The 25,607-nt window shown below is 34.1% G+C and overlaps 2 protein-coding genes and 1 pseudogene across 2 annotated transcripts; all 3 read right to left on the bottom strand.

Moving 5' to 3' along the window:
• Positions 1 to 1,667: 1,667 nt before the first annotated feature.
• Positions 1,668 to 3,746, bottom strand: LOC132042152 (uncharacterized). The gene has a single exon (XM_059432775.1). The coding sequence runs from the start codon at positions 3,064 to 3,066 to the stop codon at positions 1,948 to 1,950; it is 1,119 nt and encodes a 372-aa protein (XP_059288758.1). The 5' UTR covers positions 3,067 to 3,746; the 3' UTR covers positions 1,668 to 1,947.
• Positions 3,747 to 4,001: 255 nt separating this feature from the next.
• On the bottom strand, positions 4,002 to 9,467 carry LOC132042161 (dihydroceramide fatty acyl 2-hydroxylase FAH2-like). The gene is made up of 7 exons (XM_059432780.1): positions 9,316 to 9,467; positions 7,497 to 7,562; positions 6,198 to 6,290; positions 5,805 to 6,001; positions 5,567 to 5,672; positions 4,850 to 4,996; positions 4,002 to 4,390 (listed from the first exon to the last, which is right to left on the bottom strand). The coding sequence occupies exons 2-7, from the start codon at positions 7,545 to 7,547 to the stop codon at positions 4,274 to 4,276; spliced, it is 711 nt and encodes a 236-aa protein (XP_059288763.1). The 5' UTR covers positions 7,548 to 7,562; positions 9,316 to 9,467; the 3' UTR covers positions 4,002 to 4,273.
• A 6,889-nt stretch (positions 9,468 to 16,356) lies between these two features.
• On the bottom strand, positions 16,357 to 20,197 carry LOC132047683 (berberine bridge enzyme-like 22; annotated as a pseudogene).
• Positions 20,198 to 25,607: the final 5,410 nt, after the last annotated feature.

The following is a 25,607-nucleotide window of genomic DNA, read 5'->3' on the forward strand; positions in this document are numbered from 1 at the left end:
AATTTAAAGAGAAATAAATGAGAAATAAACCACAACTAACGAACCTCACTCCCAGGTGGAGCGATTAAGGTGTTGATTTTAGAGGTATAACGATTGGAGTGGTTGGAAGTTATGGAAATTTGTTTGCCTTTTTGACAAAAAAATGGAGATGGGTATTAAATGGGTGAAGAAGAAGATGAAAGCGGCGGTTTTGGTGTAAAAATGGAGGGTTCAAATTAATCTACATAGCATCTACGTGGCCGATCCGGTTGGCGCTCCAAAACACGTCACACTCTTTTTTAAAGGCTATAACGCGCCCGCCGAGCGGTGTATTCACGCTCTTGTCCACATCGACAAAAAGGGTATTTTAATACCGAAAAAAAATTTCAGGGGGTAATAGGTCCCGACGCAAAGGTTAGGTGTGTAGTTGGCATTTTGGTCAAACGTTGGGGGTATTTTGACTATTATCTCTTAAGAATCTTAAGAATCTTAAAAATTGTCTCATTAAATTTAATTCCTTATAAAGTTCGAGGATTGAGATGGATAAGTCCCTTTAACCTTTAACTAGATATTTTGAGCTTGAACTCTACATATATAAAACATTATAGTAAGCGAGTGATTCCATCTTTAACATGTCTTACGAGTCGGTGTATTTAAATTAGTAGGAGCTCCGTACGCGCATTTGAAACACGGATTAAAAAAAACAATTAGTGTACCAACTTTCCCAGGCATATATGAAATTCTAGGGTTGAGCGAGCCTTCTACACTTGAGGAGTTGAGATAGAGGGTTTCAAACTCAATCAATAACGTCGTTTGGTAGTTGGTTAGCGTTAATAGGTACATGGATTAGTTATGAAGGAATCTAAGCATTACTTTATGTATGGTTTAGTTATTCAAATACTATTACTTATTTATATGTTAATTATTCCACCTTTTATTCTGCATAAAATAATACATAGATTCCCTCGTAACTTATACATGTATTAGTTATGCGGATTTTATACTCCAAATCAACTAGCAGCTAACCAAACATGATATTACTTATGCAGGATTTACCTTCAAACCAACTGCCAAACAACCCCTAACATTTCCTTCCCCTTTTCCCTTCCTTCCCTTTATGTAATAAAAATAAATAAAAGCATATACAAAAGCTGGTTTATGAAACAATTCAATTGAATTGCCATTCTTGAGCAACGTATAATCATCCTTAATTCCCGTTTTTACCTCATTCGAGATGAAAATTAGCATCTCTTTTTCTCTAAAATACAAAATTCCTTTATTTTAACGCACATAAGCAATTTAAGAACAAAACGATGAATGTCTTCTTATGAATTAAACAATACTGAGAAAAATTGTACGTATGACTTTTAAATTGTCTTTGCCTTTTTTGTAAGTGACGGAAATTATAAAATAAAAAATAAAAAAAGGAGTTGTTGAGATAAAATGATGAGCAAATTATAGTGCCCAAGGCATGCTATAGGATCTATTTTTGCATTTACAAAAGAATATAAGACATCAACAGTCACTAAATGTGTCCCTATTGCGTTCCATTTGGGAGCAAAAGTATCAAAGTAATGCTATAGCGTATCAGAGCGATAAAATATGTATAGTCTATAGAGAAATAATTGTGAAACAGACTTGCCAACTATATAAAAGAATATGAACATTCAACCAGAAACTTTAAGAAATTGAGAAGAGTGGTCTAGGACCATTATAAATTTCATTGAAAACCTTTATATAGTGGTTCTAATCAAGCCACACTAAGGGGGTAATCACAGGATCTTTGTTATTTGGCAAGACGAGGCAACATAAGATTTCTGTATAACAAATTCAATCTTTGTAACCAAAACTTTACGAGACATAATACCAAATCTCCAGCTAAGTGGTCAACCAAATGTTGAGCATTTCCGCCAAGGCTTAAGCAGCACTTCAGTAGAAGCAAACTAAACTATCTACATGATCTACAATTCACATCTTGCTAGGAATAAGTTGCAAAATTTTAACTACAATTTTGAGCAAAACTTGTTTCGACATCATGCACCATGTTAGAGTAAACACAAGTGCAAAAGTCCGGCCTCCAGTAAGGCCAACTAGAACAACCAAAAGAAGAAGAGTAAATGAAATATTATGCTCTCTTCCGCCAAAACTATCTACATTGACAATGGTTGCCTCAGGCACTTTTTCAGAGCTCATCGGACAATCATTGAAATCTTCAAGTTTATCATTCTCCTGAATGATATTATCAGTTTCCCTTATTGGTATCATCTGAGTCTCTGATTCCTTATTTACTTTCCTTCTGAACTTCTTTGCAAGAAATCTCTTCATCTTGGATTTCATCCCAGATTTGTGAGATTTCTCTCTCTTGGATCCTAAGAGTTCACTTCTCAATTCCGTTTTTTTCTCCATTACATCCCCTTTTGAGTCCATTCCTTCACATTTCAATTTGCTACCACTACTGGACTCATCAGTTTTCTCCTTAATATGAATTTCTTGAACTTGATTAGCAAAATCACAGGAACCTAACTCATCTTGCTGTAATGGTGCCTTAAAAACACAACCTTCTTCTTCTAACTCAACCATTCTGGCTCCAACTAGAGCACAAGGCATGAACAATCTATAGACGCGTTCTCCCGAATATTCAAAGATAAACAACAACAAAGCTGACATAGTTATTCCCAGTGCAAGATTCTTTGTTCCTAAAACTAATAGCACCACCAGAAAGATCTTCAGAAGTGCTATTAACACCATATTTTTGTCAACAGCTTCATCAAGATCAATTCTTTCGCCTTTTTCCTGACAACCCTTTAACTGGGACCCCTGAATTTTGTAACTGGCTGGCAAAGGTGGAGCCATATGAGATGACAAAGGCAAACTCTGAGAAGGAGAGTTAAAATGGGGCTTGGCCACCACTGAAGAAGGCCTCTTCTTCTTGGATGTTTTTATGAACCTTCGACGATTCTTGACAAAAAGATCCACAAGGGAAGTGGGGAAACCAGTCTCCACCATAAGAGGAGTTCGAGAACGAAAATGGTCCTTCACCAATTGTGATATACTTGTCTTCTTCAACTTCTTCCATGGAAAAGACATGCTTGGAAATATCCAAATTCAGACACGGTTCAATTCAACAAAAATCTTTTTTCACTTCTAAAATTTTCAGTATCTGAGGAAGTTTAATAGGGAAAATCCAGAGCAAAATCCAAAAAGAGCTGAGACAAGATGCAAAAACATTACAAGGGTCAAGACATTTATAGTTTTGGACTGTTGGGACATGGCATGATCTTGGACAATAATATATAGAGAATGAAGATGTATGTCTGGTCACGCGTATCTATTTGAAAAATAAAGAATAGGTGTTGGGAAGAAGCAGAGAAGGAGGGGAGGATTTAAAGGAATCTAAATAAATGTTTCAATAAGGCATGTGCAACCTCTAAATCATTAGAGGAAGGTGTTGTGAAGCAGAAAGTGGAAGCACTATGATTGGAAGTGGACAAAGGTCCTACTATGGTGCGTTTCCTTTTTCTCTTTTTTCTTGCTTTTCAATGTACCTACAGACAACAACTTTAAGTCTTACAGAAAATAACTTTGTTTTCGTAGTCTTTGTTTGTATTCTTGCTCATGAGTCAATTGCAAGATTGTGATTGTGGAGAGGAGTGAGAAGCTTAGGTAAGAAGCAACATTAGGCCTCATGACACACAAGCTTAATATGAGAAAATATATTCCACTCAAATAATTCCATTACATTTGGAATATGAAAATTTAAAATTAAAGCACTCCCACTTAGAAATTGTCACACTCGTCCAATTAAACCTTTTTTTTTTAAGACAATCAATAGTTCTGTTTCCTTTCTTTCAAGTTCCAATCCAAAACCTTGGTTTATGTCTTCAAATACCATGGGAAGGGAAGAGCTCAGTACCTGTCTACAAGACTACAAGAGGAAACCTACGTGCATGATAACACGCCTTGCCATTAATATAAGTCAACGTCGTAGATTGAAAATCAAGTTAGTCATGTTACTCATCAGGAAAAAAAGTTTGTTGTTATGCATTAACCAGATTTTCCTAAATGCCAAACTGGTACAAGATACAATAATTGGCCAACATACAGCCCAATGACAATGATAAATACAACCTAGATGGACTGATGAACACAATGTTTTGCAGCAAAGTTATCTAACCCTTACAAAAGTTGTCAAAATAGTGGCAAATGAAAACAATGGAATGGGATCTCAAAGAAAACAATTCTGACTCTTCTAATAAATAGCGCTTAGTTCTGCGATTCTCCTATATAAAGGGAATCATCTGTTCTTGGCTGATTTTGTTTGTGGTAGCGTTCCAAACACTTTGTCCCAGAAAGAGGAGGTGATGCCAAAACCTTTGTTCTGGATACGAAAATGATGATTCAAGTGATATTTCTGTGAAAGAAGGCAAAAGATCGCCAGTTAGGATCATAAAACAGGTTAAGAAAGCCGCACATTTTTGAGATTCATAAAATTGAGTAAACTATCAATTCAAAATACCACCCCCCCCCCCCCCCCCGCCAACCCCAACAAACACACACACAAACAAAAAAAAAAAAAAAGAAGCCAGGCAGAGCAATTATTTAGTACCCTAAAGAAGGGATTGAACCACAAACTATAACATGGAACAACAGTCTGAACTCCCAAGTACCACATATGACTAACATAATTTGCAACGCTATCACAAAACTCTGGTTAGTAGTTGAGAAAGCTAAATAAAGAAACCAGCAGGGGTCGAAAAACATCTTCCCAACTGACTAGTTATTGCACCTGACAGAAGACATCATGAAAACTAAGTAATGGAATAACCACAATGAAACCGTTGGACAGGTGTTAACAAACATATCCACTAACCTTAAGACTTTTAGGCACTTCAATTGTTGGTTGTCCATGATGCAAGTAGTAGTGGGTTACATCATACATAACATAGCCAAATAAACCGCCTCCAAACAGGGCAGGAGCAGTAGAGGGAGTCGCCAGCAATTTAATCAAGTTCCAGAACTGCAATTACAAAGTACGGTATCAAAAGTTGTCGGAAAAGAAAATAGTCATTGTTCTACAGCATATTCGCACAAGTCAGCATTAAGTATAGTCTTGATCAATCTCACACTTGGGGAAAGCAAATAATAAGAACATATGATTTTCAACTAGCAACATTTTGTATATAAACCACCAACTTTGACTAGCTGTTGAAGTAGGCTATAATATTATATTCCTTTAGTTGCTTTGGCCATTTTGACGTTTCCAAAGTCAAACTAGATTTTTTTAAATGTGTTTTCATGTGGATTCATGTAATATTTGACGGATAGCATCTAAGTGCTAATTCTTTTTTAGTGTTTTTTCTTCATTTATTATGCAGATAAAAATTGCTTGGCCAAAGTGTAGTTTAACCTCAGAAAACCAAATGAAGCAACAATCAAGGACCAGAGAGTAATTATGTTTTATTTCACGAACAGTGGTTTTAACCATTTGAAATTGGGATCTTTAGATTTGTCTGAAATTATAAAATAAAATAAAAACCAAGGTTCTCAGGTAATATAAAACGACGCAAAGATATGAAATCCAACATACCGGTACAAGGAGAATAGCCGTTGCAGCAGGAGGAAAAACAAGCCGTAGACCATCCATGGGATGCTTATGATGACAGCCATGAAGAAGATAATGAATGGTGTTTCCCCTGTAATAAAACATGAGTTTAAGCACATACAAATAAAGATCCTGAAGAAGAGGGAAACGTCAAGCACAAGAAGTGCAGACATGATACATTCCCTTCTCAGGTTACGAAGAAAAGAACAGTGAGAAGACTCACCAATAGCTTGTTGTATGGATGTGGAAAAGAAAACGGTGAAGAGTGTATTCCAGCAATGTCCAGATGAAAATGCCAAAAGCCACCATCAGTGCCACCTCTGGAACAGTATGACCCATACGGATAGATATGGAGATGCTATAGCACACAACTGGAAGCCATATGGTTGGAATTGCCCACCAAACTGTGCGTGTCAGAAACTGTTTCACAAATAAAAAGTATCAATACCTTGTGTACATAGCGAGATGATGAGAAAATGAATTATCTTACGTGGGGTGGGGTATTTGTGTGGGATGCACTCTAGCAAGTTTTATATCAATCATGTCTGTAAGACATGTATGGCAAATGGAAAATTCAAGCTAATAAAGAAAATGAAAATTCTAATTGTAACAATACCTCCCAAAAATCACTTTCAAAAAATCGAGGACCTTCCTTGCTGACAATGGGCTGGTGAACCCACTCTTGATAAGCTTCTCCAAGGTGGCCAACCTGAGAGCCCATTTGAGAAGTCAAAACATACAAGTGGTAATAAGATAGTTTATTTACTAATTTCAGTCAGGAATAGAGAGGGTTGGGCCAAGGAAACTGTTAGACATGACAAAGAAGACTTGCAAAAACTTTATCGAACAAAAAAAAAAAAAAAAAGAGGAAGAAGAAAAAGAGTTTGCAACAGTTAAACCATAAATAGTTTCCCATCTGAAAGATCATGAGAAGGAAATACATCACCACATTTTATCCCTTTCTACCTCTTTTCTGCTATTCTTTTTTCATTTTCTGACTACTAGAAGTAGAACAAAGAAATGCCATATGGAGCTCAATAATGACAGAGTGAAATAAAACGAAATGATAAGGCAAATGTCTCTGGTAATTCATATACTGGGATAATCTATTAACATGATGAAAAACCCTGATGATTGGCAGCAAAGAAGATTAAGGGAAAAGATAAACCTTAAAGACACGTGTGCAGATCTAAATAAAAGATACATCCTCCATCCCAAAAAGAATAACAGAGTTTTGAGTACGAGGGTCAAATGTTCTACTTTTCGGCAGACATTCTTAAATTAATGAGAGTGGAAGAAAGTAGTAGAGTAATGACTAAAAATTGAGTATCATAGAGAAAGCATCCCAGAGTTCAAAAGCTAAATAGTTAACGAGTTTGAAGTTTTTACAATTGTAAAAATAATGTATAGAATAACATCATTAGTAGAAGGACATCGAACACTTTGAAATATCCCAAAATGGAAAGAGTGTCATGTAATTTGGAGTGACTGGAGTACTATACAACAACAACTACTACTACACCTCAATCCCAAGCAAGTTGGGGGACTTGGAATCGGCTATATGAATCTTTATTAACCATGCTGCTTTAACAAAATTCATCCTAGACCCATATTATACAATGATAAATACAATAATAACAATTAGAAGTTTCTATATTTCATAGTGGAATATAGATCTCAAATCGGAATAAAAGACACCGAGAAAGCATAAGACCTAGAGTAAACATACTAATATGGCTAAAACATAGTCCCAACTATTGGTAGCTATAAATTACAATCTTTTTATAATTAAATTTTTTTAAAAAAAAATAAATAGAAGAAAATGTATTAAAAACCGTTGACTTGCCAAATGGTAATGGTATCACATAAAATAGGATGGAAGAAAAAATCTGAGGTGTAGACGGTAGAGCTTTACCTGGTATACAAGTGGTTTATCTAAATCCACAATGAAGCCCTGTGCAACCATCCTGGAACTCAGCAGCTAATTGATGGATATACCAAAGGAAACAGAAAGTAGTCAGAACGCTGTAAAGATATGGTTCTACATGATATTTCGTAAAAGTTCAAGAGCACCTATTGAGATGAGAATAGTTCCAATAAAGAAATAGAAGACAGATCATATAGCCATCCAGAAGGAGCCATTTGGCGATTTTATCTGCTTCTTATCAATACAGCATTACATTTGGAAATTTTACTCGCAATACATCTTGGCACTTGGTGAGAAATTCTATTTCTTTGGGCGCTTAAGTTAATCTAACTAAGTAGCTGCTTGATTGACCATGAACGGTGAACAAGATTTCATGTCATATTTACTTCAGTATGCTCTGGGAGAACTATTAACTCAAAAAACATGGCTTGGCCTACTTCATTGCAACTTGTTTTCAAGGGAAATTCTGGAAAACTATGCAAGCATGCATGTCTATGTTTTTAAAGAGATAAGTGTATTAGACCAAGAAAAAACGATACTAAATGTAATAGTAAGAATCAAGAAAAAGAAGTGATAAGTCTCATATAGTCATATGATCGTTTAGCATGTGCCCTATCCCAAGTAGCTACCTCCTAACTTAAAGGTCACATTTTCACAAGGAAAGCGTCAAGAGTAAGAGTGGAGAGTTTATTGCTCTCACTAGATTGAAGTTTTGCTCTCACTAGATTGAAGTTTTACAAACATAAGATTGGAAAATCAAGAAACTTAAAGGGGAAAATGAGGAAGTTATTAGTTACCGAGGAATAGATAAACAGTGGCAAAAAATGGTGCAACTCCGCTTGTTTCTTTTCAGTTCTTAACTACTAGCATTATCTTTTAAATGGCTTAGGCGAACTGGTCTTATTTATCAAGTTGGGGGTCTCATTCAAAGGAAACAACGATAAGAACTTCAGAGAGCCAAAATTTGCAAATAAACAAGCCAGAAAGACGAAGATTTTAGAAAGTATCAAAAGCACAATGGAATCTCAAGAAAAATTCCCTCAAGCACACGACAAAGATTTTCATGACATTCAAGTTTATAGAAGAATGCATCAAATTTTCTGTTAGGTTTAAGAACGCTAATCCAGTATATCAGTGTTAGCATGATTATCAGATTGCGATAAAAGATATACTTGGAAATAATCTCCTTAGGAAAAAATAAGATGAATGTATCAAGAAGCTAAATATACTTGCTGACTTCTGCTAGTTAGTACTTTTAACAGGCGAAGGAGATTCATGCATTCTCCAATTACCTTCAAATTGTCGTTTTTATGTTCTTTCGACCCAAAAAGGATAACAAGAAAGAAAATGTAATTGAATTGTTAAATCACACAGTATAATTGGTAGTGTTAGAAACCCCAAGACATGAATTATGCAAAAGCAACTTGCTTTAAACCAAATACTTGGATCAGTCATGAAATTTATTAGCATTTACTTCTACAAGTAAAAAATCATGAATTATATCAGAAGCATATGTTATGGAGACTGGCAAGCTTGTAGGTATGCTGTATATCAATTAAGTTCAGCTAAATATACAATAATCAGGCCAGCATAAAAACACATGAATTTCAAGAATCCAATTTACATTTAAAGAATCAGTTTTTTTCACAAACTATGAACCAAATCCTCAATGCACATTCACCCACCACTTAATTTACACACAAAAAGACATAAATCTTGAAACCCCACATACTAGAACTACAGAGATCTATTTCATAAATGGCCAAACCTCAACCAAAACAAAAAAAAGAATCAAGAAAATAGTTACCAAGAAAAATGCAGGTCAAGCTTGTGATTGTCAGCACAGATTTTTTCTCAATTGAAAGGATCCCAGTGTTTACGCAAGAAAGGACTCTATTTCTCTCTCTATGTGCTGACCTCAAAACCTACAAGTAAACACTACACTGCCAGCTATATGATGTGATATTTTTAAGAGTTCTTTACTGTACCTTTTTCTGTTATTAATTAATTTTTTTTAAATAAGTATCTCATAATAAGCTTTTTTCTGTTTGAAAAAAAAGATACATTTTTATATCTAAAAATAATTTAACTTAAAAATTCTTAATAAAATAATTTATAATCCCACAAGTATTTATAACTTGTTTTATACCATAAATTTCAAGGTATATCTTACTTATATTTAAATTCTGTGCACAAGTCATACTATGCCACGTTAGGACGTAGGGAATATGTATTTTCCCAAAAGCTTACTTTTACGTTTCTTCAATTTGGTTTTTGAAAGATCTTGGCCGGGAAGAGTTGTTTTAAGGGTAAATTGGGTAAAAAGACGGTCAGCATCTTCTCCCACGGCTGGATTCAAACTGTTGCCAGTCTGGCCAGTCACGAGTACAACTTTTCTTCTATGTCATGGGTACAACTCATGTCAAAAACGGGAAAACCAGTTTGTATTTGTGTCAAATAGTAGCACTTTGTATTTGGTCACTTATACCGTCTGAACGATATTGGGGCTTAAAGTCAAACTTCAGAGAGAACCTCTATTCTTTTTTAATGCAAAGATCGACATATATATTTTTATTTAAAATTTACTTTTTTAGCTTTTTTATATATTAAGTCATTAAATTACTATTTTATAACCAATTTGTTCTAACAATTCTTTTTCAATTGATAATATACATAATCCATTCAATTTATCTCGAGACATTGTTTATCTTTAAGACAAAAATGGCCTCCAAAAGGTTGGAGCTCCAAGCAATTATTCTATTGGCCTTATAGTCGAGCCAGCCCCGCCAATAATCATGCAAAAAAACATTGTTCTTGATTATTCATGCTAATAATATATTTTTTTGTTTAATACATTTGTTAACATTCGAGTGTCTAATAGAAAACAAACTCAGTTAAAGTGACAAAATGATAATAATAACAACTTCAAGAGGGCGTTTATGTATTCAACAAACAAACAAAAATTATAACAAGACGGAATACATAGATGGCCCTTTAAGTTGCCACAACACCGGATAGACATACCAACTAAGGGGTCGTTTGGTTCAAAATAAATTATGTTGAGATAAGTTACGCTGGGATTAATTACGCTGGGATAAGTTATGCTGGGATTAGTTATTCTTGTTATTTTTTATTAACTATTTGGTATGTTGGACTAAAAGTATTATACATTGGATAATTTCTAAAAAGAAGAAGTTTCTTCCTTTATCCTGTGATAACTTATTCCACCCATGGGAGGATAAGTTATCCCAAGATTATTTTTACTCCTGGGATAACTTATCCCATGATTACTAACCAAACAAGGGATAAGGAATTGCTAAATTCTTCTCCCAGGACTATTTATGTTTATCTTTCAAATGACCCCTAAGTGATTAGAAAGTTTATTTGACACACGTCTCATGGATCCTTCACGCTGATAGCAAAATTTATGTCTTTTACCCAAACTTGATGTATGAACCTCGTAAAAAATGTGTGAACCTTGTAAATTTCGTTTTTTTCTAAGAATTATATGAGCTCCACATTTTCACCATCTTCCTTCCACCTCTTCTTCAACCTCAAAAAGAATTCTAAACGAAAACTTAACCAAATTTGATTCTCTACTTTGCCAACATAACTAATAAACTGGTCGGCTAAGCTTCTAAAATCATCTTATTATGAAAAGTGTTTTTCAAAAAAGTATTTTTGACGAGAAGCATTTGTCTCTAGCTAATCAATTTAAAAAATATTTTTGAATAACAATTAATGTTTGACCAAACTTTTAAAAAGTACTTCCATGTGTATTTTCTTAAACGTGTTATTCGAAAAAGTATTTTTGAGGAAAAACTACTTTTTTCGGTTTTGAAAAACAGTTTTTGCTGCTCCCCCGAAACACTTATTTTCTCCAAAAAAACACTTAACCAAAAACCACACTTTTTTAAAATAAGCACTTTAAAAAAAACATTTTTTACCTCCCAAAAACTTGACCAAATAACATATTTGACCCATAAAAACTAGATAACCTCTTCATATTTTGTAAATGAAAAATAAAATATGCAGAGCAAGAGAGGAAGAAAAAGAACCTCAAAGGGGGAGGCGATATTTTAAAGATTAAGAATAAAAAATAAAGGGAAAAGGGTCATATTTGCTCGTACTCCAACAAATAAGTTATATTTTTTTTTTATTATACCTTTTTGATATATTTGGCTTTGTCATCAACTTTCGGGTCATATTTATCCTTATACTCTAGGAAGGGGAGGGGGGAACAAATAGGAACTTACCAATATGTACCGGTCAAACTTGTTTACCGATACAACCGAAATATACAAAACCTAATTATGTATATTATATGCATAAGTATATATATTATATGTATATATATGTATACTACACGTGCATTTTACGTATAAATATACATAACCTATACATTTGGTCATATTTTATAAACTAGATTACCCAAAGAATTAGATTGTAATTTTCACGTAAACAATCAACGGGAAGGGGATTGCAGCAAAACAGTAAACGGGTTGGGGCCTGGGGTTAGAAGAACATGGAAGGTGATTTTTCTTATTTCTTCTTTATTTATTTATTTTTAAATATAATTGGCGTTTAATTCCTTTTTTTACCCCTAAGACATGACGTTAGCCAAATTATTGGCCCAATTAAACACATCAGCATGTTGTAATTCACGCATAAAGTCTGTCAGAGTTGGGTGTTATGAGCAGGGGCGGACCCACATACGGCATACCGGGGGCTCGAGCACCCATTAGCCCCAATGTAAATTATGTATATTTATAGAGAAATGACTCAAAAGGTATATGGTAACTTAGTAGCACCTAGTGACACATGCTGCACTTATTCTGTACTAGGAGAAGAGTGAGGGTTCGACACTTGTTAGACGCAAATATTCTGTAACTCGAGTCCTTTTTTCCTCCGGTACATATTCTTTTTTCCTTTTCTTATAAGTACTTTATTTATACTTTATTTATTTACTTTTCCTTTTACTTGATTTCTACTTAATGATTCTTTCTTAGCTATACTCGTTGACATTTCCTTCTTTTTTCCCAATATAGAGTCTTCCTTCTTCTCTTTTTTTACTTTCTTGTTTAATTTATGTTTAGTTGTTAAGGTCCTTTTACGTTTATGTATCTTTTTTCAAAAAAATAAAATAAAAAATCAACATCCAATAACTTCTCTTGTTTTTCTTGAAAAAATTTGACAATTTGGCTAAGAAATTCTCCAAGTTAGTTTTTTTTCCCCAAAAAGTGAAAGTCTTTTTTTATGATGATAATATTTTTTGCAGTTTTCTCATTAATGTTTTAAACTATCGCATTTAAATAATTTTGCACTTATACTATATGATTTGTAGTAACTTTATATTTAAAAAATTGAGCACCCACGAGCTTAAAATTCTGGATCCGCTACTGCTTCCGACTTTACATTAGTGTGATGGATAGATATGATAAATACTTTTTTTAAAAACAAGTAATCAAACAAACATTTGTGGTAAAAAGATAAAAAACTGACAATTAAATGACAATGAATTGACACTAATTGCATATTAAAAATACCCTTCTGAGAAAAGAATTATAATATTACATTGTCTACGCTTATGCTACAAATATCCCTCAAAATGTCAGCTCTCAACAATTAATTAGCTAGTAAATACACAAAAATGAAAGCATTTTCAAGAAATGAATAGATTATACTGATTAATGATTTTGTAGTAAGTGCTTGGCAGATTCATGATCTTCTCACTAATGTATCTCATTTATTGTTTCATTTATCATTTATTATAACGTAATTTACTATTTAGTAGTGCAAAAGTATCATAAAAGTAGTTTTAGATAAGGGTAAAAAAAGTCCTTTAATTTTTAATGGGCATTTTCATAATCTAACTTTAAGCTTGGATTTGTTTTTACTCAAATTTAATCCTTGTTGGGATTCAACCTCTACTGAACGTTATGATAGGGGTTGAAGTGTCAAATCTAAGTGAATTGAGACTGAACTTTACTGGAACTTACTTATGAGTCATGATTGTTGTGCCAAGGGTAGCATGGTGCGCTGAGCTGCAATTTTGTGGTTTTTGTCATTTATTAATTGCGTACTGTTTGATAAGTTTATGCAATCAATAAGGTATTTCTATCACACTAAGATGGCCACAATGACTCAAACTGTGTTAGCATGGTCATTTATGCTATGTTAATGATATTGTTACTCTTCCCTCCAAATTTCATCTTAATTCAAAAGTTTCTCTCTCATCATTCAATTTTACTTTTTCCCAATACATGGAGATTTCTCATAAATAATTAATGTTGGTATTTTCCCTCCTTTTTGATGAAGTTCTTTTTTTTTTCCCATCAAAAAACCAAATACCATGTTGAGAAAATTAAGTATTTTTCCAACAATAAAATTTCTTTTAACAACAATAAAATTGATAAATTTTCTATATTAGATAGATGTAACAGAATTTTAATTCTCAAAATTATTACTTTGAACACAACACACCTATTATGATGAATAAAAAAAATCATGTGCTTAATTTTGTTGTTATCTACCGTCAGACTGATGTATGAAAAAACCATATTTTATAAAAATATGTTACTATTATAATTGATTTTTTCTTGGAATCAATGTTTCATATTAAATCTTCCTTTTATAACAACATTTTACTTATAACATACTATTGTGGTAAACTTTTTCGTAAAATTACCTCGATCACTAAAGCAGCCAAAAAGTATCCGAACAAGTAATATAATTTATAAAGAGGTTTGACTGTATATTTTTTAAAATTTAAATTATATCAAACAAAATGACAAAATTTATGTGTACACAATTATAAAACTTAAAAATATATCTATTGAAACTGTCGCCCGCTAGAGTATCATTACCTACACACAGGCCTAGGATCGAGCTGAGCCAAATGAGTTAAGTTCAATCGAGCTTCTTACAATTAGAGCTGTCAAAATGGCTTGGCCCACCCATTCAGGCTAAGCCCATGCGGGCTTTGAAATTTGACGGGCCAGATTAGGCTGGCCCACCATTTTAATGGGCCTTAAAACAATAAGCCCAACTCGTCACAATACATGGGTAAGCAAACGTCATTGGAAGCAATTTCACATTTAAAAAAAATTATTTTTCATAATTCTTTTAGTAAAATAACAATCATAAGAAATAAAATTGATGTTAATGAATTCAAATTAAAATCTACAAGAAGATGATATAAAATTATTAAATTATAAAACACATAAATACAAAAATAAAATATTATACATAATATAGAAATGTATTACATGTATGAGAATTGAAAAGGAGTAAGGTAAACATTGCAAGGGATATGAGGGGGGAAATATAGTACCTCTCTATCACAACATCATCATGTAACAACACTTCTCTATAATAGTTAAGTGTTTTAAGAACCAGTTTTTATGTTATATTTTACTCTAATTATCTATAACAACATTTTACCAACAACAACAACAATCGTCTTGTTAAAAGTACGCTCTTTGTAAAATTACACCCCCCCCCCCCCCGATAACAACAATCTTCTTTTTTGGTAATATAATAATTAATTGTCTTTATAAAAATAGAATATCTATGATTACTAATATCAATTCAAGCGTTGTATCACCACTAAGAAATTGGAATCTAGGAAACAATTTACAATTATAAATTTCTTTCATCAATGTTGAATAATTTTCAAGTAGTTTTAAAATGTGTGCCTTAGAACTTAAAATTTTATACATTTAGTTATGAATTTACTGAAATTGTATTAACTTTCTTAAATATTTTGTTAGTGAATATATGGAAAATAGTATAAATATATAAAGTGGCTCTCGAGAACAAGTAGTTGTACGTGCCACTGGCGCAGGCCTCAATGTTCCGCCAGCGATGCCTGAGATTGAATCCCATGGGGGCCACATTTTTATAACTGCTTTGTTTTCTACATTTAATTTGAGAATTACAGGATATTGGTCTTCTTTTCTTACTTTTCCTTATTTCTTCTCTCGTTTTATATTTTGTTTCTTCTTTTCTTTCCTTTTCTTTATTTGCTGCTAATTGTTTTTTTCCTTATGAGCTCTCCCTTCATTCTTGCTTCTGTTTTATAGATTATACTTTTTCTCTTATGTAACATTTTTCGTTTTTCAAAATTCAAATTTTTAATTTTGACTATGTGTTTGAATATAGAATTTTTAAATTTTTTGAAATAAATTTACGTATTTGATAATTACGTAAAACGTACTACAAGTCACAATAAATAATAATTGTTAAATATCTAAAAGGCATATGATAAAATTACTGTAAAAAAATAACTCGTTCGACTCTCGAAATCACAACATCATCTACAGTGAGTACAGTTTCTTCGTTTGTATTAATTTTTTCATGCACCGCCAAAGTTTCTTCGATTGCATTCAGGTTTTCTTTGTTTGGGTTCATGTTTTTTTGCTGTTGATGTGATCGGTTGTTGATGTGTTCGTTTGAATTCATGTTGGAATAAACGTATAGTAAAGTTTATAGGTGACATGTAAAGACTTTTCATCTTCATTTGTGTGAAAACATGGATCATATTTAGTTGCTCAATGTATTTTAGGAATAGGAATGAATCATTGTATTTATTAGTATGTTTTGGAGAAAAATAAGGGTTATGGTAGTCTTTTCACTAAGTGTTGCCACATTTGGGCCAAATTTGTGTGGCCAGCGTTCGCAATGCAATTTGTTTCACTTATCATTTATCTTGTTTAAAGCAACATATGATGCAGAAATTTCTTAAAAAGTTGTTAGTCCAGCATTCATGACAGTTGCAGCTTACATATCCCATAAAAAGAAAGATAAGATGTGAACTATTGTAGGGAGTATTTTAGGTTTCCTTGTACTAATAAGAAAGAGGAGGAATACTTTGTTCATTTGTGAAAAAGTTGTTTGGATCAATCTGATGCTTTGCTCTTGCTAATCTCTGAAAGTTACCTTTAAAATACTTGGTACCCAAGTCAGAGCTTGTCGATAATTACCCTGCTGATTGATGCCCAAATCAAGATCCCTCTAGTTGATATAAGTTTCTCTTGGTGACTTAGACACATACGGCTCCATGTACTTGTAAAGACTTTGCATCCAATACAAATGTTGTTTGGAGGTCCACATATCATTTGCATCCTATTTTGCAATGTATTGTATGTTGTAAAGGTTCCCTTTTCTATGAGGAAATGGGATTTCAGTCTCAGAAATTTCATCCATTTTCCCTCCTAAAGGATCCATAATCATGAACACCAACTTCTGGTTCAAAAACCTTTCTGAAATCCCATGGAAAACACTTTCAGGTACTGGCTCAACGACGAAATCTGATTTTCCCTTGAAGTTGTTCTTATATTATGTTTTTCTATCTAATAGGACTTCTAACGACTCCCCTTTTTAGTATACTGTGAAGTAGAGGACGGACTTTATCCAGCTCATCTCCGTGCAATCTTCTGTTTTCAAGCCTAATTCAGGGACATTTGTGTTCATAACAGAAATCAGGTCAGCTTTCAGTCCTAAGAAGAGTGAAGTAAACAAGACTTCAACTTTCTGTCCATGGATTTGTTGAATAAGGACTCGGATAAAAAGACCCTCTGGTAGTTTACTAGCTATGTATTGCCATCTATGTACAAGTTTGATGCCTTTTTGGTCTAAACTCTTGTGAATTGTGAAAACTGTGACAAGGGGCGGAACGCGAACGAGCTCAACTTTCCAGGCTGATATTACACCAAAACTAGCTCCTCCACCTCTTCTAATTGCCCAAAATACATCTTCTCCCATTGTTTCTCTATTTAGGATTCTACCATTTGCATCAACCAAATTGGCATTTATAATATTATCAGCAGACAACCCATATTTTCTCATCATGGTGTCAATGCCACCTCCACTAAAGTGTCTACCAACACCAACACTTGGGCACAGGCCAGCCGGAAATCCAAGGATGTCACTTTTCTTGGCTATGTCGTAGTAAACTTCTCCAAGGGTTGCACCAGCTTGAATCCAAGCAGTTTCCTCTTTTAACTCGATGTTAGCACTACATGTCCTTAGATATCTGGTTTTTGATCCTGCCAGGGGTATCCTACTCAACTCTTCCTTGGATTTCTCTCTGGCTGCATACTCAGATTCAGATTGGGCTGCTTGCCTTTCTTCTAGAAAATATGTGACTGGCTATTATATTACTTTGGGTGGCAGTCCCATCTCTTGGAAGTCCAAGAAGCAGCCCATTGTTTCTCTTTCGTCAGCTGAAGCTGAATATAGGGCTTTGAGGAAAACTGCTGCTGAGTTAACTTGGGTTGTCAGACTTTTGGGTGATTTTGGCATTTCTGCTCCCCTTCCTGTTCCTGTTCACTGTGACGACCAAGTTGCTCTTAGTATCGCTAAGAATCCTGTCATGCGTGAGCGGACTAAACATATTGAACTTGATTGTCACTTCATCAGGGAGAAACTTGGTGATGGTCTGCTATCTCTCTATTACATCCACACTGCTTCCCAATTGGCTAACATCCTCACAAAGTCCTTGCCAGGTGCTCAGCATAGATTTTTAATGAGCAAGTGCGGGAGTTCATTCACCCTCCGGCTTGAGGGGGGGGGGGGGAGGTGTTAGCATAGATGAATTAAATCCTCCTTAGACAATTGTATATTTTGTATAAACATTTCGTATATCTGTATATTTTGTAAAGGTTGGACACTCTAGTTTTAGTTCAGGTATTGGGCCTCATCAATTGTAACAGACACGGCCCATTAATGAGTTGCCCTAAGTGTTTTATTAAGTAAAGACAAGTTGTACTCATTGCTTTACTTTTCAGAAAATTGAAATGGAAAAGTCAGTTTTAATTTCGTTCTCTCTCTAGAACTTTCTGAGGTTTCCCCATTGAAATCCTTCAATTTTTTCGTTCAATATTTTATTTTATCATGGTATCAGAGCAACATGGAATAAGCCTTTCCAACAGAAGGAGTGGGAGACATCATTAAGATGTTGCTTCTAATAGTGGAGTATGTATCATTCAACCCAGAGAGAATCTGAATAAATTGTTGACCCTCAACAAACTCAGGCATGGCACCACAGGTGCAAGGTCTACCAATAGAGCAAGTACCAAGTTCATCCCAAAAACCTTTTAACCTAGTGAAATAGCTAGCTATGTCAGAAGAACCCTGTGCGGTTGCATTTATAGCCCTTTGAAGACTGTAGTATTGTGAGGTGTTAGCAACCCCATATCTCTCTTCTAAATTTTCCCAAGCTTCTTTAGCAGTTTTATAGTATAGGATAGTTCTGGAAATATCCTTAGTAAGGGCATTCATGATCCAGGCCTTCACCATGTAATTACACCGCTCCCATTGTGGATATAGAGGAGAGGTGGACTGAGGTGTGGTGAAGGTACCATTTATGAGTTGAAGTTTGTTCTTTGCAGAAAGATAAATGATCATTCCCTCTTTCCATTCCCCATACCCTATCCCAACAAAAGGAACTGAAACAAGTATAGTCCCTGGTGTATCCGAGGGATGAAGGTACAGTCGGTGAAACGAGTCAATAGTCGAGGTCGAGTTTGTAGCAAAGAGAAGTACCAGAACTTGAGTTCTCATTGTTGTTGATAGCCGTAACACAACTAATCCAGTTCGGTTAACTAGTAAACTATGTTCAAATTGACAGCAACTACTCAGACGTATCGAACTATGTTCAAATTGATAACAACTACACAGATGTATATAACAAAAATAAAGAGATAAGGAGAGGATATCACCGATATCGAGGTGAGAAAACCCTAGAATCGACGTATGAAGTAGAAATAACAACGAACCACCAATTTTCCAACTTTAACCGAAATTGACCGAAAGAATTGATGAAATCAACACTGTAAACACAGATCTTCACCGGAAAATAACAATTTTGCCGAAAAAAACGTAACTCTGACGAACAAAATTTTTCAAAGAAAACTTCGATTAGAAGCTTCTCGAACCAAAATTATATGGGTAGAAACGATCGGAACTGTGTATTCTACCAGGTTTTGCTCTGATACCATGATAAAATGAAATATTGAATGAAGAAATTGAAGGATTTCAATGGAGAAACCTCAGAAAGTTCTAGAGAGAGAACGAAATTAAAACTGACTTTTCCATTTCAATTTTCTGAAAAAGTAAAGTAAGGAGTACAGCTTGTTTTTACTTAATAAAACACTTGGGCAACTCACTAATGGGCCGTGTCTGTTACAATTGATAAGGCCCAATACCTAAACTAAAACTAGAGTATCCAACCTTTACAAAATATACAGATATACGAAATGTTTATACAGAATATACAATTGTCTAAGAGGGATTTAATTCATCTATGCTAACAATCGATAATAAACTAAATCAAGGATTATGAAGGGGGTTTTGCAAAGAAAAGATAGGCCTTCATAATCATGACCTCCACTCATCACTCTAACTTGTAAACCATGCTTCTTGCTACAAAGAATTGCCCCCTAGATTTCATTTTGTGTCTTTGGTGTCACTATGAATGATGGTTTAAGTAATGTTGAATTTAACCATCTGGAATTTCGTTGAGATGCTTGTAGAAGATATGTATATGAAGGAGATTCTTGGGAGTGAACAACAATTGAAGAGGTTGAAGTAGCGTGTAAACCCATGCATGTAGCAAATTCTTGAAGATTTCCATAGCTTGGTGTTGTAAGAAGAAAGAAAACTAGTACTAGTACAGAGGAAACCATGGTTTGATATGATCAAAGAAAGAGCATTTTGAGTATATATTGGATTTTTGTTACTCTAAATTGTTATAGTTCAAACATCAGCCGTCAATATGGGCTAAGGCCCACCCAACCCATGATTTGATAGGGTTGGACTTGAAATTTTTGGACCCCATTTAAGAACGAGGCTTTTTAGTCTGGCCCGATTAAGCCCACTTGCTTGTGGGCTTGAGCGCGCGTGGGTTGTGCCGGCCCGTGGGCCAAATAATTTTTTTAATTAAGTAATAAAAAATCAGAAAGAAAGTGAAGATGTTAAGACAACATTGTCACAAACAGATTTATATGTGCTTGACGAAGATGATGTGTTGGTGGTGATTACACCATAAGTGCCATGGAGGTTTCTTTGAGGAGTTTATTTAACTTTAAATGGATGGAATATCATCATTTTCTTTTGTGTCTTAGTTAGATCTATTGGAACAAAACTAGGTTATTATTCCTATTTAGCTAGTTGTATTGCTACTCATTAACTGTTTGGTTTGCTTATTAATATCTCTATTTGGCTCGAGTGACTACAATTATTAATATTTTAAGTGTTAACAATGTCAAAATTTATTTAGTTTCACACAAGCTTTGGTCTTACAAGATAATTTTCTTGTGCAGTTATACTCAAAATATTGACATAGAATGGTAGAGATTTCATATCGAAGCCATACAATCAAATCTTTACTTGAAGCCAAACTTAATAAGCATTATTAGAATCATTTAATTATTTGTGGATTTGAGACTTGGTTAGCAAGTACTCTAACACCATGTAATATTGTCTTGTAAATATATATGTTAACATTTTAAATTAGATTTAAATTAAAGAATTATGAAAAAAAAAGATGGGCTGGCCCGAGGCCTGCAGCCCACGTGGTGATGGGTTGGGCTTGCTGTTTTAAGGCCCATCAAAATGATGGGCTAGCCCGCCCTGGCCCGTCAAATTCAAAAGCCTGCGTGGGCTAGCTTGGATGGGTTGGTCCAGCCCGTTTTGACAGCTCTACTCAGATATATGACCAACCAATTTTGTTTGAAAAGAGTAATATTTCATTTTTTTTTGCGCGGATTCTCCTTCTTTTGAGGTGGTCTTTAATTTTTGCCCCTCAAATTGGTGGTCTTTAATTTTTACCCTTTGCCTAATACCCTGATGTCCTGAGTTCGAACCCCAGCTCAGTAAAAAAAAGAAGGAATTTCGTAAGGCAGAATTTTGCCCCAAACTCTACCTTAAGGTAGATTTTACTAAGGCATAGTTTGCCTGCAAAACTCCTAAAGCATAGTTGTGAGGCAAACTCGCCTATCGAAATAATTTGCCGCAAACTATGTCCGATGGGACGACTTTGTAGGCAAACCTCTGCCAAATATGCCGTTAGGCGGCTCGCAACCTCTGCCTAGCGATTTTTTTTTTTTTTTTAGTTTTCGCCTGGGTAGGGCTTCGAACCCAGAACCCTGAGGTTTTAGGCGAAGGGCAAAAGTTAAATACTTTCATTTTGATGGACAAAAATTAAAGACCACCCCAAAATAAGGGCATTACTGCCCGTAATATTTCTTGAGGATTTATATGTATTGTACGCTATGCTTATCGTATGTACCTTAATAACGGGAAGGAAAGATAGTTCTATCGATAAAACAAATTTTACCTTAATAACGGGAAGGAAAGATAGTTCTATCGATAAAACAAATTAAGTAAATAGTATTACAGTAGATTAAATTGCACCGATAATAGTATATACTAGTAATTTATTTACGCTATAAGTACATACAATAAGTTAAATCATTTAATAGTATCCAAATAAGTTAAATTCTTTAACAGTATCCAGTTAATTTTCAATGCAGGGAACTTCGTTAAGGACAATGAGAGTTATCTGGAAGTAGTTAGGGACTTGTAGTTTGTCTTATTGTAATTCAATCGGTTTAAATTATATATTAACTTAATTTTAACCGATTTGGAAATTTCTGTAGGATGCAACATTGGGAATGTGTTACTAAAAAAAATAAATAACACAGCCGAATGCCGATTGTCACTTGTAGTTGAAGAATTCCTGGAATATGCTAGGCGAGAGTCGAGACGATAGACTCGTCCTTGAATACGTGGCTTCAAGATGTGTATCTAACGAGGATTTAAGTTCTATATATAATAAAGGGAATTTTACGACTACACTTTGGCTTCAAGATGTGTATCTAACGAGGATTCATAAAATGATTTAAGTTTTTTTTTTCACCGTATTCAAGTCTATATATAATAAACTAGATGAAAATCGGGCCAACATAAATACAAAAAAATTGTATTCAAATTTTTGGAGTTGAATTTTCCCAAAAAAATAACAAATTTATAAAAAATAAAATTCACCGTATTATTCATTTTTACAGCGATGGTAAAACAATTATTGGATAAAAGCTTTGTCATTGTCATTTGGTTTTTCACAAGGGATATATATAATTTGCAAAAGAAACTCAGAACAAAAAACAAAAGCTAATCTCAAACCAACTATTGTCCCATTTATGAACTTGGTGTTATCTCGTGTGATGTTAGCTCATAAAAGAGACATGAAGACCAAAGGAAAACAAAAGCTAATCTAATTGGATTTTTAATCTTCCGGATTCAAATTTCACTAATGTTTACCTGCATCCTTGAAGAACATTGAACATTTTTCATGGAAGAGAAAGCAGGAGGGGAGAAGGGAGGGAGAGAGAGAGAAAATGCGATGCTTTTTCATAATATGTAAAACGGTTGTATTAATTAAAGTATAGGCCTTCTTAGATAAAAATAAATAAAAGTATTAGGCTAATTTCAGCATAATAAACTAGATGGGATGGGCCTGGCCCAAACATTTTACATTTTCAGCGATGGTCAATTATTGGATGCTTTTCATTGTCATTTGGTCACAAGGGATATATGTAAAGAACAAAAAACAGAAAAATAACTCATAAAAGAGACATGAAGCTAATTGGATTGGCGCCGGCAGATCGATGCCATATATGTAAAACGGTTGATATGCAGCAGATCCCATAATAGAGTGAATAGAGTAACAGTTAATAAAAGTTGCATTAGATACCCTACTTTCAAAGGTACTAATAATTTCAAATAAAAGTTATTAAGGAGAAAACATTCAGAATTAACACACTTGCTAAAGATACAACAAAACGAATAAATATTGATGCAAAAGTATGTCCAGATACAAGAGCTACGATATCTTTCGCTTCTTGTCATTGCAAGGTTGTCTCATTACCTGCATTTTGTTGAACAAATCAATGAATTTGGTGGATAAAAAATAGAACAAAGGAAGAAAATATTTATCGTTAGAGACAAACCAAGTGGACATGGAACATGTTCATTCACTTAAAATAGAAATAGGAAGGACCACCAAGAAGCATAATAAGATATTCGATCTTTGTGATTTTAAACCCTTGTGATCCCACAGGACATGCAACGGGGAATGTCAATAGGGACCACTTACGATTTAAATATGCAGATCCATTATTTGCAGCAGCTGTATCCTCTGTGTTGACCCAAGCCACCTAATGTGACACAATCGAAAAATAGCGTTAATAAGTATCCTTCCAAATATGACACAATCGAAAAATAGCAATTTTGTTAAGCATAAAATTATTTTACCTTGACATGGTCATTTCTCTGGAGAAATTGTTCACTGCCCAAGAGTTTTGCCTTTTAAGAAGAATAAAAAATGCGATCACGCTGGGTCCTAACTCCTCAATTAACCAGCTGGGACGTTCTTTTTTCTGGGTTTGGTGGGGGCCACTTGTTGGGAGGGGTGAGTCATTTATAGAGCTTAATTTTACTTCAGTCTCTCTCACTAAAGATTGGAGTAAGAAATGGCATCAGTGACACAAATGCCATCCTAGAGTAATCATCTGATAACTCCTGACCCACTTTTATATTTTGATTTTTACTCCATGAGTATGTGCATTGTGTGTGCAAGCGCTAGCGTGCATCTATAAAATGTACATTTGAATATATATACTCTCCATTTTGAAATTACGACGTAAGTACAATTTAATCAGTAGCGTTGTAGTTCTGACCACCTGGAGAAGTTATATACATGCATTCACAAGATTAACTTGTATCCATTTCTACTACAAGTTCTATATTTTGAATCTTTTTTTTTCTTTTCATGGAGATGCATGGAATCGAACCCCGTGCCTATAGCATGCAAACTACACAATTTGAATCTGATTATAAAATTTCTTTGCTTATTTAGACTATTCTAACATCCTCAACTTAGAAAACTACGCAAAAGTTACAGAACCCCAAACAATACAACCGCAATCACCAACTCAACAACAAAAAATAGATCAAACAAATAAATTTTGGAACTAAACAATTACCTTGATGGAGCAAAGCTGAACCGTAAGAGCAAGCTAAATCTCCCATCTCTGATTGCAATGCACAAGGACAAAATTACTCACAACAATTTGTGATGATCAATTCCGGGCACATTTAGGTTTTGATCTTTTAACAAATTTATACATAAACCAATGAACTAATATACTTCTCCATTCAGAATTTAAATTTGAACTAAGAACACTCTTCGTTCATACTTATTTTTCACAGCCTCATTCTTCATTCATATTCAAAATTCCTCCAAAATCAAGATATATAAATATATTAGCTGCCCCTACAATTATTTTATTGCTAGAAACCAGAAAAGGGAATCAGGATATCGAGTCACTTTAGTTGTTCTCTTATAAACTAAAGGGCGCATGCTTGTATTGGAAACCATCTGAGACCTAAGCTCTTGTGTGGTTTTGCTTTCTTGTTAAATAATTTGGAAACCATTTAATCAATGAAATAGTTGAATCAGATATGAATAATGTCATTATTGGAGTATATAAATAAAGTGTGTAAAAGGAATAGGGAGATTTTCACTATAAATTTCATCCATCAGAATCAAGTAAAAAGGAAAATTGAAATCAAAACTCCACAAGTTTCTGAACTGTTGTTAACCACTTAAGTTTTAAGCAAAACTTATTGTGAAAAAGGAGAGAAATGCAATTATGCAAAGGCTCTTCATGAATAAGCATGCAGAGAAATATGAAAAGGGTAAAAGAACATAAAAAGGCAATATCCATGAATGTAAGAGTCCATCTCTGTACAAATCACCAGTGGCGGATTTAGAGGCAGATTTAGAGGGTGCCAAGGGTGTTCACCAGCAAAAAATTATAGTATATATATAGGGTAGATTTTCTATCAACTTTTGAATAACCTAAACATAGTCTGCATGGATTGCAATTTTGTCAAAGTGTTCAAAATTATCTCTCTGCTTGATCACAGTTTATTCCCAAAGACAACATTATTTTTTATATTTAGCTTTTTTTTCCGAACTCTGAGTGAAAATCCTTGATCTGCCATTGAAATCACCCTGTGTAATTTCATTCT

Source organism: Lycium ferocissimum, chromosome 2 (assembly GCF_029784015.1).
Source record: "Lycium ferocissimum isolate CSIRO_LF1 chromosome 2, AGI_CSIRO_Lferr_CH_V1, whole genome shotgun sequence".
Taxonomy (NCBI): Eukaryota; Viridiplantae; Streptophyta; class Magnoliopsida; order Solanales; family Solanaceae; genus Lycium; species Lycium ferocissimum.

Bases quoted from the DNA above. Each gene is read 5' to 3' on its own strand.
- LOC132042152 (XM_059432775.1), bottom strand. From the start codon at position 3,066: ATGTCTTTTCCATGGAAGAAGTTGAAGAAGACAAGTATATCACAATTG.
- LOC132042161 (XM_059432780.1), bottom strand. From the start codon at position 7,547: ATGGTTGCACAGGGCTTCATTGTGGATTTAGATAAACCACTTGTATAC. The intron at 6,002-6,197 runs GTATTGTTACAA...TTTGTGAAACAG, and splicing joins TTGAAAGTGATTTTTGGGAG to TTTCTGACACGCACAGTTTG. The intron at 4,997-5,566 runs GTATGTTGGATT...TTGTAATTGCAG, and splicing joins CGGCTATTCTCCTTGTACCG to TTCTGGAACTTGATTAAATT.